This window comes from Chiloscyllium plagiosum, unplaced genomic scaffold, assembly GCF_037043375.1.
Source record: "Chiloscyllium plagiosum isolate Xiang-an unplaced genomic scaffold, Cpla_swu_hap1 HiC_scaffold_16, whole genome shotgun sequence".
NCBI classification, from domain to species: domain Eukaryota; kingdom Metazoa; phylum Chordata; class Chondrichthyes; order Orectolobiformes; family Hemiscylliidae; genus Chiloscyllium; species Chiloscyllium plagiosum.
The window spans coordinates 47,474,675-47,490,031 of NW_028270154.1; the positions used below are offsets into that span (position 1 = coordinate 47,474,675).

Consider the following 15,357-nt stretch of genomic DNA (forward strand, 5'->3'; position numbering starts at 1 on the left):
ATTGAAATGGGAAATGGGACAGGCAGAAATGATTAATTTCTGATACTCTCCCTTGAAAGCAGCTGGGAATGTTGCAATTGGATTGTTCTTGTCAGTGGAATCTGTGTATCTGGAGAATAGCTGTGTATCTGGACAACAGGGAGGACCAGGGAAGCAGGTCCTAAAGTACTGCAATGGAGTCAGATCTGCTATTCACAACTCTCACTGATTCCGCTCTTCCACAATAGCTCAAGTGTGGTTTCTTCATTCCTGCATTTGCATGAGCAGCACTGAAAGAATAAATGCCCAATTTGCATTACTGGACATTAGACACTGTATCTGTACTTTACATAAAAGTTGACCATATTTTTCCAGGTATCTAACCCTGAAAATTTAATAAGTGGAGAGTTTAATCATTCAATTTGTAAATACTAATGAAAATGAGTGTTGGTAAGTAAATTTGGAGTAATTTAATGAAAATGCAATAAAAAGCTATTTCAGTCTCAAGCAGTCAAAGAGTATTCAATGGGGAGAACCAAGTGGCTTAGACTAAATATGTTCCTACAAAGAAAAAGGATGGAATTGTAAAATCTAGAGATTCTTGATCATGAAGGAGTTTGTAGCTTATGGTAAAGCAGAAAAGGAAAGCTTGTGTCCAACACAAAAATTTTGCAAAAGAAAGCTGAAAAGAGTATGGCACATGAAGAACAGAAAATTAGGAAAGCAAACAGATGGCATTTAAGAATATTGTAAATTAAAATCAAGGAGTATCCAAAGATGTGATTTCAATCCACTGAGAACAGAAAATAATTGAGGATCTTTTTGACACAGATAAAAGTTGTTCAAGAATTCTTTGCATGTCTTCATGGTGATGCAGACATTGTAAATACAGAGATAGAATGTGAAATTTCAGATTTTATAAGCAGAAAGAGTGGAGGGATTAATGATACTAGCATCCACAAAAGTGCATAAATTTTCAGGGTTGGATGAAATGCAAAAAAGCTAAGGAGGAAATAGTGGAAGGTCCAATCATTATTTTTCCAATCTCACTGGATATAGGTGTTGTGTTGTGGGACTGAAAAACTGCACTAGATTAGAGTGGTGCTGGAAAAGCACCAGCTCAGCACTGTCCCTGCCAATCTCCCTTCCCACCTATCCTCTCCTCTGACCTATCACCTCCATCCCCATTCACCTATTGTACTCTTTGCTACCTTCTCCCCAGCACGCCCCCCTCCCCCCACCCAATTTATCTCTCCACCCTGGAGGCTCCCTGTCTCCATTCTTGATGAAGGGCTTTTGCCCAAAACGTCGATTTTCCTGCTCTTCGGATGCTGTCTGACCTACTGTGCTTTTTCAGCACCACTCTAATCTCGACCCTGGTTTCCAGCATCTGCTGTCCTCACTTTTTCCCCCTGAAAAACTGCACTGTTGTACCTTTAAAAAAGAAAGAGCAAGGTAAGGACCAAATAATAATTACAGGCTAGTCTGTTTAATGTCAGTACTGGGCAAGTTATTGGAATAAACAGTTGCTTATAAAAACAGGGATTAATTGAGAACAGTGTGTCTTTGCCAAGGGAACACTGTGCCTGACTAACCTAATTGACTGAGCAAATAAAAAGGATAATTCATAGGATAGTGTACTTGAAGTGATTTACATGGATTTTAGCTAGTTTTCTTTTAGAAAAGGTCCAATAGGGGAGATTGATTAAAAATGTCAAAGCCCCTGGATCCTGGGGAATGTAGCAAGCTGTACACAAAATTGACTGTAGCAGGAAACAAAGGATCATTATTGACGATTGTCTATACAAATACAGGTTGTATATATATTAACCTTTTCAATGTAAATGTAGGGGATATGTATCAATAAGAATGACCATCACACAGTCCTTGTGGAGACAATCCTGACTTCACACTGAAAATACACTATAGTTGTGCTATGTGGCATGGTTATTGTAGTGAATGGGAAGATTTCAAACCTATCTAGTAATTCAAAACTGGGCATCCATTGTAGTCCATCAGCACAGGTAGAATCATGCTCCATAACAATTTGCAAACTTGTGGTCCAACATATCCCCAACTCTACCATTATCATTAGGCCAGAGGAATCAACCCTGGTTCAATGAAGAGTGCAGGAGGGCATGCCAACACCAGAACAAGTCATAACTGAAAATGAGTTGTCAACTTGGTGATTGTACAAAATAGAGGAGAAAGTGAGGACTGCAGAAGCTCGAAATCAATGTTGAAAAGTGTGGTGCTGGAAAAGCACAGCTGGTCAGACAGCATCAGAGGTGCAGGAGAGACGACGTTTCGAACATAAGCTCTTCATCCTGATGCTGTCTGACCAGCTGTGCTTTTCCAGCACCACACTTTTCAACAATGGTACGAAACAGAATGGTTTGCATGCTGAACAACATAAAGAGCTAGTGATAGATAATCTAAGCACTAAACAACTCACTAGAGGAGTTACCCCATTCTCAACAATGTGGGAGCCTAGTAAACCAGTGCAAAAGACAGTCCCGGGATGATAGATATCAATGCTTTGCAGCGTGTTCCTGCTAACTGCTGTCTACCCTGGACTGCTTGCTCCTATTCTTGCTGCTGGCCACTTGGGTTGCCTGCTCCTATTCAAATGAGGAGAAAGTGAGGTCTGCAGATGCTGGAGATCAAAGTTGAAACTTTATTGCTGGAACAGCACAGCAGGTCAGGCAGCATCCAGGGAACAGGAGATTCGACGTTTCGGGCACAGGCCCTTCTTCAGGAATGGTTCCTGAAGAAGGGCCTGTGCCCGAAACGTCGAGTCTCCTGTTCCCTGGATGCTGCCTGACCTGCTGTGCTGTTCCAGCAATAAAGTTTCAACCCTGCTCCTATTCAAATCACTGGCTGCCTGCTTGTACTCTCGCATTAGCCCCCCCAGACTACCTTCTCCCACCAGGGCTGTCTGGTCACACTCTTCCCGCTGGCTGCCATGAGCATGATTTCCCTTTTGTAAATTCATGCTGACTCTTTCTGATTCTACTGTAGTTTTCTAATTGCTCTGCTATAAAATCCTTGATAATGGACTCTAGCATCTTTTGCACCACTGATGTCAGATTGCTGGTCTATAATTCACAGTTTTCTCTTACTTCCCATGCGTATGGCATCAAGGAGCTTGAGTAAAACTGGATTCAATGGGAATCGGGGGGACAACTCTACACTGCTTGGAGTCACATTTGCCACACTTAAGGCTGGAATAGACAGGTTTTTGGTTTCTCAGGGAATTAAGGAAGATAGTGAACAGGCAGTAACTAGCATTGAGGCCAAACGTTATTCATAATGGTACTGAATTTGAAAAAAAACTCATATCTATTCTTCCTTGCTTTTCATATTTTCACTACAGCCTTTGACCCTTGCAGTCTAACCAGACAACAAGGCTGCTCTCTCATTAGACTGTTGGTGATTTAACCTGAGGACCACCATAATTCAAGCGAGAGGAGAAATTGAGAAGGACGGTCCTTCATGGTAACCTCAGCTGGTGATGGGAATTGAACACATGCTTTTGGCATCATACAGCTTTACAATCCAATCGTCCAGCCAATTGAACTAAATAGACCTCCAACTTGCTTATACTATCCCTATCAAAATGCCAGTTCCATCATGTCCAGTCAAGTGGAACTACCTCACTCACCAACACTTGGCTTAGTGGTTAGCACTGCTGCCTCACAGCTCCAGAGACCCAGGTTCGATCCCTGCCTCGGATGACTGTGTGGAGTTTGCACATTCTCCCAATGTCTGCGTGGGTTTGCGCCAGGTGCTCTTAATGTCTTACCACATCCATTGCTCGACCTTCATCAACTTGTCTCATCACATCCTCAAAGAACTCAATAAGGCTTGTGAGGCATGACCTGCCCTCACCTTAAAATGACCATGCTATCTTTAATCAAACTATGTTTTCCAAATGGTCATAAACCCTTATGCAGAATTCTTTCCAGTACCTTGCTTACCACAGATGTAAGATTGTAATTCCCGGGATTTCCCTATTCACTTTCTTGAACAGAGGAACAACATTCATCTCCATCCAATCATCCAGTTCTACTCCGGTGGAGAGTGAGGGTGCAAGATCATTGCCAGAGGCACAGCAATCTCATTCCTCACTTCCCATAGTAACCGGGTATATCTGGTCCAGTCCTGGGGACTTATCTATCTTGATGCTTCCCAGAATTTACAGCACATCCACTTTCTAAATATCAATCTGTTCAAGCCTATTAACCTGGTCCATGGTGTTCTCACTGTCAACAAAGGTCCCTCTCTCGAGTGAATACTGAAGCACTCATTTAGGGCCTCCCCTACCTATTCAGACTGCAGGCACAAGTTCTCCCCACTATCCTTGATTGGCCTTACCTCTCTCTGATTATTCTCTTATTCCTCACGTACGTGAAGAACGCCTTTGGGTTTTCCCTAATCCTTCCCGCCGAGTGCCCACTCCTCAGTCCATTTTTGAGTTTTTTCCTCGCTACCCTGCAATCAAAAAGGCGCCGTTCTCATTGACCCAGGTTTTCGCGACCATCCTTGTACTCGATGATGAAGATGCCTCCGATCAGCTCCGGAACAACCGGTGACCTACCTCACTTGCGGCCACGAGCTGGCAACACGTTGCTAAGGAAGTGCAATATTCCGCCGGTTAGCGCCCCCAACAAACATGGCCGCCGCGCACGCGCAACTGGCACCTGATCCTCGAGCCTACAGGGCTCGGGCCACGGCGGAGAGGGCGGGATCTATTAGGAAGGGGAGCGGGGATTGGAGGGAGCGACGGAAGGGGGTGGGGTGGGGTGAGAGTAGGATTTATCAGCGGTGAGCGGCGATTGGAGGAGGATGGTAAACGGGGGCGGGGCGAGGGTATGTGGGCGGGTCGCGTCGGGGTCGCGACGCTGTGGAGTACGGTTATCACCGAGGGAGCGCGCGGCGGCGGCGGCGGCCTCGGGAAATGGAGGCTGGGCTGGAGGAGGCGGAGCGCTATGTCGAAGCGGCGCAGCGTTGTTTAAAATGCGGTGAGCGGCAGGAGGCCCTGCACTACCTGTACCGGGCACAGCAAAGGTATCCCACCCAGCGAGCTAAAGGTAACAGCGTCCTGGGGAAATGCAGGGGTTTGTCGTGGCCTCAGCCCAGGCCCCGCTGAGACACAGGATCGTTCAGTGCTGGAGTATAGAGGATGCATGCCGATCTCAGGTAGAGCAGCTGTAAATGTGCACAAACTATTGGTGAGAGCAGTGAGACATATGGGACGGTTAATGTTTGGGGAAGGATCAGCCTCGTGGTAAACAGTTATATTCCTGTTGCTCCGACGCAGGCAGCTAGACTTGGCTAGTATTCAGACTGCGGAATGATCAGTGCCCATTAAATACTTGCCCCATCGTCAGGCAGTGATCAACTCCAACATCAGCTCAAACCATCTCCATGTGACATCCAGGGGCATCACCAATACCGAATCTCCCACCATCAACAATGGAAAGTAGGAGTTTGTTGCCATCAGTGTGACTAATTGACCTGCATTTCCTCAGATGTCAAAAAGCCAAATTATGGTGCTATCCAGGGTTATGCCTTCCTGGGATGTGTTTTGTTCTCAAAATCATCTGCCACTGTGTTCTTTGTGTCTGCACATGTTATAGAGTCAAAGAGTCATATTTAATAATGGAACTTGCTAACAAACAAAATCAGCTTATATCCATCTATACTGTGATGCCAGGTCATCCAATAGTTTGAGTTGTGAGAGAGCCTTTTGTATAAAACATGTTCAGTTGCTACCTACAAATGTGCAGTTCTTCAAAGCACCTTGTTCTCCTGTGACTCCTTTACCTGTAAGGACATAATACAGTTGGAAAATAAAACAGTCTTGGACTACTGTTGTCCATTTGGTGTTATAAAACACAGTGCTGTGAAGAATGGCATTCTAAGAATTTGACCCTGCATCAGTGAAGGTGCTGTTCCACATGCATTTGCTGTCCTTGTTCTTCTGGATAGTGAAGGTTACAGGTGTGTAATTTGCTGCAATACCTGGTATGTACATGGTATATACTGCTGTCACTGTCAGTGCTGGAGGGAGTAACTGTTAAAAGAATGTAAGGTAAATGTGTAGGGTATGGATCAGCAGAGCACTTGCTGGATTATGGTGAGTTTCTTGATTATTGTTGGAGTTGCATACATTCAGACAAATGAAGAGCATTCCATCACACTCTTGACTTGTGCCCTCTTCCTATGCAGAAGCTTTGGGGTGCAGAAAGTCAGTTACCTGCTGCAGAATTCTCTTAGAACAGTCTCTTCTACCCATATTTTTATACATGTGATTCAGTTCCGTTCCTGGCTAATGGTAACCAATCTCATGGAGTGGTTAAAGGACTTTGACAGTGCTGTGGTGAGGAAGGAAATGGAGATCTTGAAAGAAGGCTGGGTTCAAATTACAACTCAGCATAAGACGTAGTAGAACAATTCCACAGGTTATAAACCTCAAATACAGATGATAATATTTCTGGGACTGTTAAACACAGACACAAAAAGACATATAAATGGTCTTGTCTAGAATGGCAGTTTCTCATAAAAGAGGTGTGGTTAATAAGTTTGCAGATAACACCAAAATTGGAGATGTAGTGGACAGCAAAGGTTACCCCCAGAATATAATGGAATCTTGATCAGATGAGATAATGGGCCAAAGAGAGGCAGATGGAATTTAATTTAGATAAATATGAGATGCTGCAGTTTAGAAAGGCAAATCAAGGCAGGATTTAATGGTAAGGTCCTTGGGAGTGTTGCTGAACAAAGACACCTTGGAGTGCAGGTTCATAGTTCCTTGGAAGTGGAGTCGCAGATAGTTAGGATAGTGAAGAAGGCATTTGGTATGCTGTCCAAAATTGTAGGTGTATTGGACAGCAGAGAAGGTTACTAGAGAGTACAATGGGATCTTGATCAGATGGGTCAGTGGATGTGAGGGGAAAGATATAAAAGAGACCTAAGGGGCAACTTTTTCACGCAGAGGGTGGTGCGTGTGTGGAAAGGGCTGCCAGAGGAAGTGGTGGAGACGTGTACAATTACAACATTTAGTAAGCATCTGGGTGGATATATGAATAGGAAGGATTTGGGCCGGGTGCTGGCCGGTGGGACTAGATTAGGTTGGGATATCTGGTCAGCATGTACAAGTTGGACCAAAGGGTCTGTTTCCGTACTGAACACCTCTATGACTCGATGATTGGGAGAGGAGCTGAGCAGGAAAGACAGTGGAACAGCAATAGCAAGAGTTTCTGAGAGTAATTTGTGACCCACAGCAAAAGTTCATCCCAATGGGGGGGACAAAAGCATACCTAAAGGAGGATGAAGCAACCATGGCTGACCAAGAAAGTCAGGGACAGCATAAAAGCAAAAGAGCAAGCATATAATGTGGCAAAGGAGATTGGGAAGCCTACAAAGACCAACAGGACAGTGAAGAAAGAAGTAAAGAAGATGATTAATATGAAGGTAAGGTAGTTGGAAATGTTAAGAGATTGAAAGAGTTTCTTTAGATACATAAAGGGCAAAAGTGGACATAGGATCACAAAAATGATGCTGAAGTAGTACTGGAGAACAAAGAAATGGCTGAGGAGTTGAATAAGTACTTTGTGTCAGTCTTTACAGTGGAAGACAGTACTATCCCAATTTCGTCCTGCTCCCCCCACCTCAGTCAAAGCAAAATGCCCCAAAACCTCCTTCATCTTTATTCCAGGCCCTGGAGGGACAGGGAACGATTGCCTATGTGCACAGAGACATGAGTTCATAGTCTCTGGAACAGCAGTTTTTCAATGAACTATATAGTCACCTTACAGTGAGGAGCATCCAGATAAGGCAACATACATATTGACTGGGTTACAATCAGTGAGTGTAAATAATGAGGGTTAAGCCATCTGTTGTTAGGCAATGAATAACTGACTTCACATAATAAATACTTTTCACCTTGTTAACTGGCCTTTCGTACTGAATGCTTCTAATATTGTTAAATGGCTCTACATAATGACTGCTATTCCACCTTGTTAATCCATCTCCCTTGCCTCCACCACCCCATTGTTAACTGTAAGTTCTTATCTGATCTGAGGCATGTTCAGCTGAACCTCTTGTTTCACAAAACTCAGAACCTGTTTCCCTGCCTGTTGATACGCTATACACAATGAGTACAGTGGTTGGAAAAACTGAAAGGTCGGAAAGTGGATAAATCACTTGGACCAGATGGGCTACATCCTAGAGTTGGAAATGTGTTGCTGGAGAAGCGCAGCAGGTCAGGCAGCATCTAGGGAACAGGAGAATTGACGTTTCGGGCATTAGCCCTTCTTCAGGAAGGGCTAATGCCCGAAATGTCGATTCTCCTGTTCCCTAGATGCTGCCTGACCTGCTGCGCTTCTCCAGCAACACATTTCCATCTCTGATCTCCAGCATCTGCAGACCTCATTTTCTCTTCAAAGATTACATCCTAGAGTTCAAAAGGACATATCTGAAGAGATAGTGGAGGCTTTAGTTGTGGTCTTTCAGGTAGCCCTGGAGTCAGGAAAGGTCGCAGAGGATTGGAAAATTGCTTAATGTAACCCCTCTGTTTAAGAAGAGAGGTTAGAAGAGTTTAAACTGGTTGGAAGACTTCACAAAGTGGCAGATGAAATACAGTGTGGGAAAGTGTGAGGTCATGCAATTTGGTAGGAAGAATAGAGGCATGGACGATTTTTTAAATGGGGAGAAAACTCAGAAATCTGAAGTGCAAAGGTTTCTCTAAGGTAAACTTATAGGTTGAGTCGGTAGTTAGGAAGGCAAATACAATGTTGTCATTCATCTCGAGGACTAGAATATGAAAGCAGGGATGTATTTCTCAGGCCTAATAAGGCTTTGGTCAGACCACACTGAGTATTGTGAGCAATTTTGTACCTCTGGAAGAATGTATTCGCCCTGGAGGTTCACCAGAATGGTCCCAGGAATGAAAGGCTTAACATATGAGAACGTTTGAGGACTCTGGCACTATAATCAATGGCATTTAGAAGGATGAGAGGGATTCTGATTTAGATAAATGCAAGGTGTTGCATTTTGACAGGACAACCAGGGCAGGATTTACATAGTTAATGGTAAGGCACTAGAGAACATCGTCAAGCAGAGACACCGAAAGATTTGATACATAGTCCCTTGAAAGTGGTGTGGCAGGTAGATGTTTGCCTTAATTGGTCAGAAAATTGAGTATAGGAGTTGGGATGTCATGTTGCGGTTGTACAGGACATTTGTGAGGCCATTTTTGGAGTACTGTCTTTTACAATTGCCTCAAGTTGAACATTCAACAGCTGCTTAAAGCTAGAAGAAAGTGAGGTCTGCAGATGGTGGAGATCAGATTTGGGAGTGTGGTGCTGGAAAAGCATTCCTGATGAAGGGCTCATACTTGAAATGTCAATTCTCCTGCTCCTTTGTTGCCTGATCTTCTGTGCTTTTCCAGCACCCCACACCTGACTCTGATCTCCACCATCTGCAGTTCTCACTTTCTTCTAGTTGATTTTAATCTTACCGCGAAACCTCTTCCAAGGATGCCTACCTTAAAGAAGGTCTCCTCCTCTCTGTACAAGGATCTGTCTCTCTGTCTCTCTGTCTCTCTGTCTCTCTGTCTCTCTGTCTCTCTGTCTCTCTGTCTCTCTGTCTCTCTGTCTCTCTGTCTCTCTGTCTCTCTGTCTCTCTGTCTGCTCCCTATCCCCCACCCATGTGTGTGTGAATCCCCCCGCCCAAGTCATCTCCTCTACCCTGAAGCTCTTCAGCTACATCCTGAAGCAGACTCACCAGCTGTTTAAACCTTTCTATTGGCTGTTGGACTTTTAACAACTGGACCTAATGTTTTTAACCATTCATTTTGCAAGGCAGACAATTTGCATTAATACAGCGTACCTGTAACCTGCAGTAGAACTGTATCTTTTTAATGGGCAGAATTTCAAAGACCGTGTAACATGCAACTTGATTGAGGCAAGGCATTTGTATTGTAGAATTTCATGATCACTTTTTTGGGAGTTATTGGGCAATTTGCAGTCAGTTTTGAATAAATGCAAATCAATGTTATTTTATTCAGCATATATAGTTTGGGTTTATCTCTTGTTTCAGCAGTTACTATCAACAGCTATGGTTTAAACATTAATATTTGGAAATACAATTTTCTTAAACATTTTGGTAAATTTTGAATTATGAATACCTGGTAATCACAATCACAAGTGAAGACTTTGCTATTTAAAGAAATTTTAAATTGTGCTTCTTTAAAATCTATAAATCATATGTTTCTCAAGGTTCAAATGCAACATTTCTAAAAAATAGGTTTTGTTGATTTTGTTTTTTGTTTTCCTGTGCTTATTTTATTTTAATTTTAGCACTAATCCAATTAATTGTTAGAACTGGAAACTCAGCTGGCTGGAACTGTGACCGGGATACAAATAATGTTGCACACAAATCCAATAGATTGAAAAGGTGTGTGAATGCACCTACAGGAATCGGTGAAGCTGCCAAGAGTTACACTCGAGAGCAGCTGGAGGGTGTACAGAGGTGAGAATGCACTAAATATATTGCACAAACTCTTAAGTTATAGAGATGCATTTATTCAGTATTGATAAAGTTTAGATAAGTTGTACAAGAAGCTGCTTATCCCCCTCTCAATTGCTCAAATTTGTTGTTTGATTGAATATGTTCAAAAAAAAACACTTCTGTGGTAACTTAAACCACTTAATTGAAATGACTGATATTTTTGAGGAAAACAAAGACCTCAAATTAAGGGTCAATTGTACTTTTAAAAGCAGAAACATTGTTTTTTTACAATTCACCTGCCTCTTGTTATGTATTTGCATAAATGCTGTTAGTTTGTTCTAGTTGTTCTTCTAACACTGATTCATAGTACCGTAATAAGATGGTGTGTTGAAATACCAATAGTTTTCCACAGAAAAGTGACAAGTATGTGTGGCCACAATTCTACAGAATTCTCCAACTTAACTGTGCTGATCTGGGACAATGCTGATTGACAGATAGACAAATTGAAAAGCAGACATTGTCAGGTTAGTTGAGAATGACAAAATTGAATGTCAGATAGTGGGTTGCTAGGGATTTCAGAAATAAAAGGGGTGAAATAACTGTCACATTTTCTAAATACCAAATAAATGGGGTTTTGTGAGTATTATAAGATTGTATCTCCTTTGTGAATTTATATAAAGCTCTAAATTAGAAAGCAGTCTTTGATTTGTAAGCAGCTAAGTCTTGAGAGTAAGAAAATTGGAACACTCTCAGCTGCCTCCAACCTTGACAGTAATATAACTTTTTAAATCTCATTTATTATTGACTCCTATTCATGATTTATATCTTTTATATTGAAGATAAATTTCTTGTTTCACCTTTGATTTCACCATGCTACCTTCCAATTTCTGCCCTTCAAGGTCTTAACCAGTATTGTTCTGAACTGACTTAAAAGCTTAATAGAATCATATGATGTAGTCTCCCTTCAACGTCATTTTCTTAACTTGCACTTCTTTCCATTCCTGTGGCATTCCATTCCCTCAAACAAAATCACTGATTGTGAAACTTTGCGAGCTGCAAATTGACTGGCTACTGTTTTTTTTTCTTCATTACAGTAGTGATTTATATTCCAAAATCATTCAACAGCTGTGGAGTGTTTTGTAATGTTCTGCTGATGTGAGAGGAAAAAAGACTGCAAATCCAATATTTTCTTCCAGTAAAATAGTGTAATTGAACTTTGGATTCTATCATGCAGAAAATGTTTATTTAGCAGTATAATATAACAGTGAAATGCAATTGAAGTGGAATTTACAAAATAAGATTGTAGTTTAGAAATCAGCATATGTTAATAGGAGTGGTAAATCTTACATCAGCTTACTGTAATAGAATGAATTTTAAATCAAATGCTTGATCCAAATGTTGCTATGATTTGGCACCAACTTTCCTATTCTGAATATTATGAATAGAATATCAAGGCTGTGTATATTTAAAAATAATATTCTACATTGAAAGGCCATAATTATAACAGTGGAATTTATATGGAATGTATGGATCTTAACTAGAATATTTAAGCACTTTGCTTGATATAGTATTGCACTTTGAAGTTTCGTTTGTATCCTAGCAGTAATTTGATTTTTCGATCAGGAGATATGGAAGATTTATGAAATTGGAGTTCCCTGGTACTTAGCTTAATTTATCTTTGGCTGTGACATGACTGATCTGAGAATTTTAATGTTGACTCTGAATACAGCAAACAAATGGACATAAAAAAAACTGCATTTAAAATGTATCTTTGTGCTGTTCTCCCAGAAGAGAATCTACTCTAGATCAATCTATTCCAGATCACAGTCTATCAGTTAATTGCTGTTTTGATGTTTTACAGGATAAAAAGATGTAAGAATTATTATGAAATTCTGGGACTTAGCAGAAATGCAGATGAAGAAGAATTAAAAAGATCCTACAGGAAGCTGGCATTAAAGTTTCATCCTGATAAAAACTGTGCTCCTGGTGCAACAGATGCATTTAAAGGTACAAAACTGAAAGTTTATTGCAATGATATAGAGTCCTAAACAATAGGGGGAAGGATGAGGAACTAAATAATTAGTCCAATATGTACAATTAAATACCTAAAGCATTGATTAGATTAAATTCCCTACAGTGTGGAAACCCACTCAGACCCATTTCCCTCTGACTAACGCACTTAACACTATGGGCAATTTAGCATGACCAGTTCACCTGACCTGCACATCTTTGGACTGTGGGAGGAAACCGGAGCACCTGGAGGAAACCCACGCAGACACAGGGAGAATGTACAAACTCCCCACAGACAGTTACCCGAGGCTTCCCGGTGCTGTGAGGCAACAATGCTAACCACTGTGCCACCAAGGCATCTCGATTGACGAGACATCTCTAATTTTAATGAAAACCACTATCAGTTTTAGAAACTTTAAGGTATGTTTTCATGTCTGAATGTATTCTCCAAATTCCTCCTAATATTTCAGTGTACATCACATGCAATGGATGGGTTACTGAAATCACTGCTTAAAATTTGAGTGATTTTTTTTTGTGCTCTTTTCAGAACATTTTGATCGGAACTAGATGATCTCTCTATCATAGGATTATCACAGCATTATCTCTGTTACTGTTTCTCTTTTTAGTTTCCTGGAGATAAATTTTCATCTGTGAAACCTACTTTGGGCTTTTTTGTAGTCAAATTGGACTTGTTCCCAATTTAATCCTTCTGAGCATTTTTTTTTAATAATGCATGAAATGGATGCATAGAATTTCTTTTTGAAATAAATTTGACTGCTATTGCCTCTTTTTAAAGAACCTTTAAAGTTTGTTGGCCCAAAAAGGTATTTACTGATTTTATTGCTTTCGAGTAAATCAGACACGAACAGCTAAGCCACCTAAAGGCTTAATGTTTTTAAAAAGCCAGTGAAGCTTCTGTCTGTTGCTTGATAAGAAACACATGACAAACAAGTAAGAGATGCACAGAAAACAGAAATTGCTGGAAAACCTCAGGTGTGGCAGATCTAGGGATAGAAAGCAGAGTCATATTTTGAGTCCAATAACCCTTTACTTAACTCTTCCTGAATTTTAATCATCATACTTGGACACAATTGCAACTACATATACTGCATTTGTTGTAAGAGGTAGTAAAGCATGACACAGGGTGGATATAATGAACACAGAATTTCACTGAAAACCCTTTTCTCAAAGAAATCAAAGACAGGGACCACTGATCATTGATGCTAGGTGTCATGAATGCCTTGGAAATGTAACTTGTGCAGTTCTGAAATCATGGCATCATGTTAGAAAAGGTTAATGACTTCACCCAAGTTGGGGAGAAATATGTATGGGTTTTCTTGTTTTTATTGTCCTCCCAGAATTCACACTCTTGAATTATTAAGTAGTTCATCCTTTACAGTACAGTATAATGAAGGGAAGTTCTAACTTTGCACCGTACACTGTGGTCACTCATCTTCTCTCATAACCATTACTTAATATTCAGAACTTCTTAAAAAAAACTTTCTCCTGCTTCGCTAATCTTTTGTCTCCTTGCTTTACCTGTTCCTGCTACTTGGCATAGTTAACTGCCACCCATATTCCTACTCAATTAACTTGTGCAAAACAGATTGACATACAGTGCTTGACACTGATATAAATGGCCCTACTTTTTGATCCAATACTTACTTCAAGAACAGGACCTGTAGCTTGTCAGCACCTATTGCACTTTGCAGTGGGAAATGGCAACATCAATAACAATATGCTAAATTCTGAAGAAGAGTGATGCTGGACTCAAAATATCAATGCTCTTTCTGTCTCCGCAGATGCTGCTAGACCTTCTAAGTTTTCCCATCATCTTGTGCTTCTTTATCATTATACTGTTGACTGAGTGACTATACTATCACCAGCATATACACAATTAGAACATTTACTATGTCTCCATTTTTCCATCTCCCTCTTCCATTTTTGCCTTCTACCTAACTTTTCTGCAGATTGTTCATTACAGTTGAGACATGGAAGAAAGATAAGTTACTAAGGATTTTGTTTTTCAATTCTGAGTGGAAATAAAATGTTCCACTCTAGTATCTTGACCTGTTGGAAACTTTGCAAATAATTCTGAGGATCTGTCATTTTGTTCCTACTCATTGAAAAGTTGCTTCAAAGTCAGTGGAACCATAAATGGGCTTTTGTTTTCAGCTATGAATTTGAACATGCAGTTCAGATTGATCATTGACATAGCAGGTACACAGTCTCTCTGAAGTAGAAAGATGGACTCCATGAGGTGGAATTTGCAAAAAACCTTTTAACCATTATGAAGTTGTAATAAACAAAATATCCTTAGAGCAGGATCATATCATCATCCAAATTAGATGAGCTCATATTTGTGAAGAGGGAGATAAAAGGGACCAATACATCTTGTTCTAATATTGTATGTGTTGTGAGATATGAGGGTTTAGCCTAATAAATGCAACTGTTTCTTACCCATCTCAATTTCTGAAAATCTCTTGTGGACATTTTTGGGAATACATGAACATTTGGGTGGCACAGTGGCTCAGTGGTTAGCACTGCTGCCTCAGTGCTGGGGACCTGGGTTCAATTCCACTCTTGGGTGGCTGTCTGCACATTGTCCCCATATCTTCATTTGAGTGCTCCAGTTTCCCCTCTCAGTCCAAATATATGCAGGTTAGGTGGGTTGGCCATGGGAGCTGCAGGGTTACAGGGCGAGAATCTAAATGGGATGCTTTTGGAGGGACAGTGCAGACTAGAAGGACCTCTTCTGCACGATAGGGATTCTATAATATGTACCAAACATATAACAAAATCATGCCATTTTCTGTAATACTACTAATTGCCACCTTTTTCCCATATCCC

At 41.0% G+C, this 15,357-nt stretch overlaps 1 protein-coding gene and 1 long non-coding RNA gene across 4 annotated transcripts in view; one reads left to right on the forward strand and one right to left on the reverse strand.

Moving 5' to 3' along the window:
- LOC122556678 (uncharacterized) overlaps positions 1–4,624 on the reverse strand; it is a 57,013-nt gene extending 52,389 nt beyond the window's left edge. The window contains exon 1 of the long non-coding RNA XR_015759751.1: positions 4,357–4,624. This is a non-coding gene — a long non-coding RNA (uncharacterized LOC122556678). The remainder of the gene's footprint in view (positions 1–4,356) is intronic.
- A 276-nt stretch (positions 4,625–4,900) lies between these two features.
- The window catches only part of dnajc18 (DnaJ (Hsp40) homolog, subfamily C, member 18), a 40,726-nt gene continuing 30,269 nt past the window's right edge, over positions 4,901–15,357 (forward strand). Inside the window, exons 1-3 of one of the 3 annotated variants that reach the window (XM_087995367.1) lie at positions 4,901–5,003; positions 10,347–10,518; positions 12,359–12,504. In XM_087995367.1, the coding sequence (XP_087851493.1) occupies positions 4,940–5,003; positions 10,347–10,518; positions 12,359–12,504 (382 nt within the window). In that variant the 5' untranslated portion in view covers positions 4,901–4,939. Of the gene's footprint in view, positions 5,073–5,153; positions 5,182–10,346; positions 10,519–12,358; positions 12,505–15,357 lie in introns of those variants that run through there. The other 2 variants (XM_043703703.2, XM_087995368.1) reach the window with 2 other exon arrangements.